Source organism: Condylura cristata, unplaced genomic scaffold, assembly GCF_000260355.1.
Source record: "Condylura cristata isolate star-nosed mole 26May11 unplaced genomic scaffold, ConCri1.0 scaffold00003, whole genome shotgun sequence".
Taxonomy (NCBI): Eukaryota; Metazoa; Chordata; class Mammalia; order Eulipotyphla; family Talpidae; genus Condylura; species Condylura cristata.
In genome coordinates, this window is record NW_004567104.1 from 77,536,530 (window position 1) to 77,539,289 (window position 2,760).

Here is a 2,760-nt window from a genome sequence, read left to right on the forward strand (position 1 = left end):
TGGCCGCCGGCACCTGCTTTCCTGGAAGCAAGTGCCGTGCTGGCGTGAACCGCACCCCGACCGGGAGCTTCCAAACCACACCCAGAACCGCACCCTGCGGGCCTCGTCAGGCTGCCAGACCGCGGTCCCTCTGTGCCCGGCGCGGGCCCCGGACGCCAGGCCAGCTGGCCCCTCGGGTGACCACTCCCGCCCGTCCGCAACGCGGTGGCCGCGCGGGCGCGGACGACATGCAGACGGCGTCCCCGGAGTCACCCCAGCTTTGTGACTCATTCAGGGCAACCGTGGGGACCACGGGGGTTCCCCACGTCCCACCGCTTCCGAGGCGGGGCCGGGGGAGCCGGCTGCGAGGGGCCCTGCGGCCTCCGTGCCCGGCGCCCACCTGGCGGGGCTGGGGCCCCCCATATGTGGGAAGCAGCGTCGCCGTCGCTCATCAGACCACGCGTGGACACGAGCCCGCAGGACTCCTGCGCAGCCGCCAGCCCCACGCCAGGATGGCTTCCCGTCCAGTGGCTGTGCTGGACTGAGCGGGCGCAGCCCCCCGCCCCACCGGGCGGCGGGTTCCGGGACGTGGCCGGGAGAACAGGGGCGGCTGCGTGGTCACAGGAGGACAGCAGGGAGGAGCCGGAGACGGTCGTGAAGCCGAGTCCCTCGCCCAAACGGAGGCAGGGGGAGCCGAGTTCCAACAGCCAGGCGGCCCCGCTGGCGGCCGAAGCCTCGGGGGGCGGGGGCGGGGCCCCCGGCCAGAGCGGCCCCACCAGCAGGCAGCCGGTCTCCCGGCACACGTCCTCGGCCGGCCGCGGAGCCCCCCCGTGGGTGGTCTCTGCGCCGGCTGCCCGCACGCCCCGGCCTGTCTGTGGGGCTGGACGGCCCAGCGCCCCACACCTGGCCAGCAGCCGGGGTGAGGGCGTGAGCACGGAGGGGCCGCAGGGCTGGGGCTGACCTGGCGCGAAAGCAGCTGCCGGGACAGGCGACGCATGTCCGCGCGTCCAAGATGACCCCGGCTGCCGCCTGCACGGGACGGGGAGACCGAGCGGCCTGTCGGGCGCACCCCGCGGGCGGCGCTGTTGGTGGTGGGCCCCTGAGTTCCCAGCTGCAGGTGACCGGCCGCCGGCGCCGGGGTCTCTGCTGCTCGCGGGGCACCCCGGGCTGGGGCTGCGCTCCCGGCGTGGATTGTTGGGGGGCCAGAATGCCGGCTTGTTGGGTCTGGGTTTCAAAGTGTGCCTGGGGGGTCTCTGTTCAGGGGTGCTGCCGGCCCCCCGCTGCCGCAGCTGTGCGGCTGGGGCCTAGGGCTTCTCTCGCTGAAACCTAGAGGCAGGTGCACCCGCTTTTCTGGGGGTTCTGTGTCTGCTTTTTTAGGAGAAAACATAAGTGACCGCAGGTGTGATCCCTGCGTCCTGGGTGCAGACCACTGTGGCCTGAACAAAGCGGGTGGCCAGACTGTCCTCTGCGCATTCACCCGACACCCAGACTCGGCTTCCTGCACGGAGCTGGCTTGGGCTGTGGGCACCCATCCGCCGCCCTGCCCAGGCAGGGTGGCGTCACGTGGCACGTGGCATTGGCTTCTGTGGCTGTGGCAGGCATGGTGCCAGGCGGTGTGGAGGGCGAGGGCCGGCGAGATGGCCGCGGGTTTTACGACTCAGGGGTGGGACTGGACCCCAGGTTGTGTGCTTTGGCCCCCGAGACCTGCCCGACTTTGGGGTGCTGCCTTGGCTGCCCCCCAGAGCTGTGCCTCTTTCGTCCCGGGCACTGGGCTGGGCCAGCGCAGGCTGCAGCTCTGGCGGTCAGGCCGGCCACCGAGCCCTGCCCCCGCAGCCTGACCACGGCCCGGTGCCGTGCCTGGCCAGCGTCTCCCGGCGACACAGACTTCAGGTCGGCTCAGCGCTCACCAAAGGCCAGCGTGCATGGGGGCTGGTTGGGGATGGGACCCGGCCGTGCCCATTGGGGACCGGACCGGTCAGGGCGCTGTCCCGCGTGTCTGTCTGGCCGCAGGGGCAGCCGGTCGCCCGGGCCCGCGTCACCCACCTTCACGGAGGCCGGAGCCTGGCGTCACGCTGCACCGTCGTGGCGTCTGGCAGCGACAGGGGCCGGAGCTGCTCCTGCTGCCGGACGCGTGACTTTCTCTCCTGGTCGTAGATTCCGGAGTTCTCGGACGGCTTCTGGATGGGGTCGCAGCTGGCCTGCTGGACCAACTCGGAAACCCCGTGGTCCTACTTCCCCAAGATCTCCATCTACCTGCGGGACGAGAACGCCAGCAGGTCCTTCCGCATCACCATCCTGCCCCAGGTGCGGCGGCCGCTGTCCTCCACGTGCCGGGGCTCCTGGGCCGAGCCCGCCCGTGCGGGTCCAGGTGCTGGCCACCGCCAAGCCTGCTCCTGCTGGCGGCCTGGGCAGAGGCCAGGCCCCGGGCTTGTCGGCGGGCGCTGGCCGGGCTGGGGTGGTGACCGGGGTGGGTTGGCTGCCGACCGGGTGCCTGGGTGGATGGCGTGTCTCTCCCCATGCTGACTCGCACCTCACACGCCTCCACGCGCCTCCACACACATATCCACGTGCCTCACGTGCCTCCACGCACCTCCACGTACCTCCACGCACCTCCACATGCCTCCACGTGCCTCCACGCACATATCCACGTGCCCCCACGCACCTCCACGCACATCCACGTACCTCCACGCACCTCCACGTACCTCCACGCACCTCCACGTGCCTCCACGTGCCTCCACGCACATATCCACATGCCTCACGTGCCTCCATGCACCTCCACAC

The 2,760-nt window shown here is 71.5% G+C and overlaps 1 protein-coding gene across 1 annotated transcript in view; it reads left to right on the forward strand.

Annotated features, from left to right (window-relative positions):
- Positions 1-2,760, forward strand: part of BACE2 (beta-site APP-cleaving enzyme 2) — a 53,466-nt gene that overhangs the window by 34,136 nt on the left and 16,570 nt on the right. The window contains exons 5-6 of the mRNA XM_012730973.1: positions 508-906; positions 2,134-2,283. Of these exons, the coding sequence (XP_012586427.1) occupies positions 508-906; positions 2,134-2,283 (549 nt within the window). The remainder of the gene's footprint in view (positions 1-507; positions 907-2,133; positions 2,284-2,760) is intronic.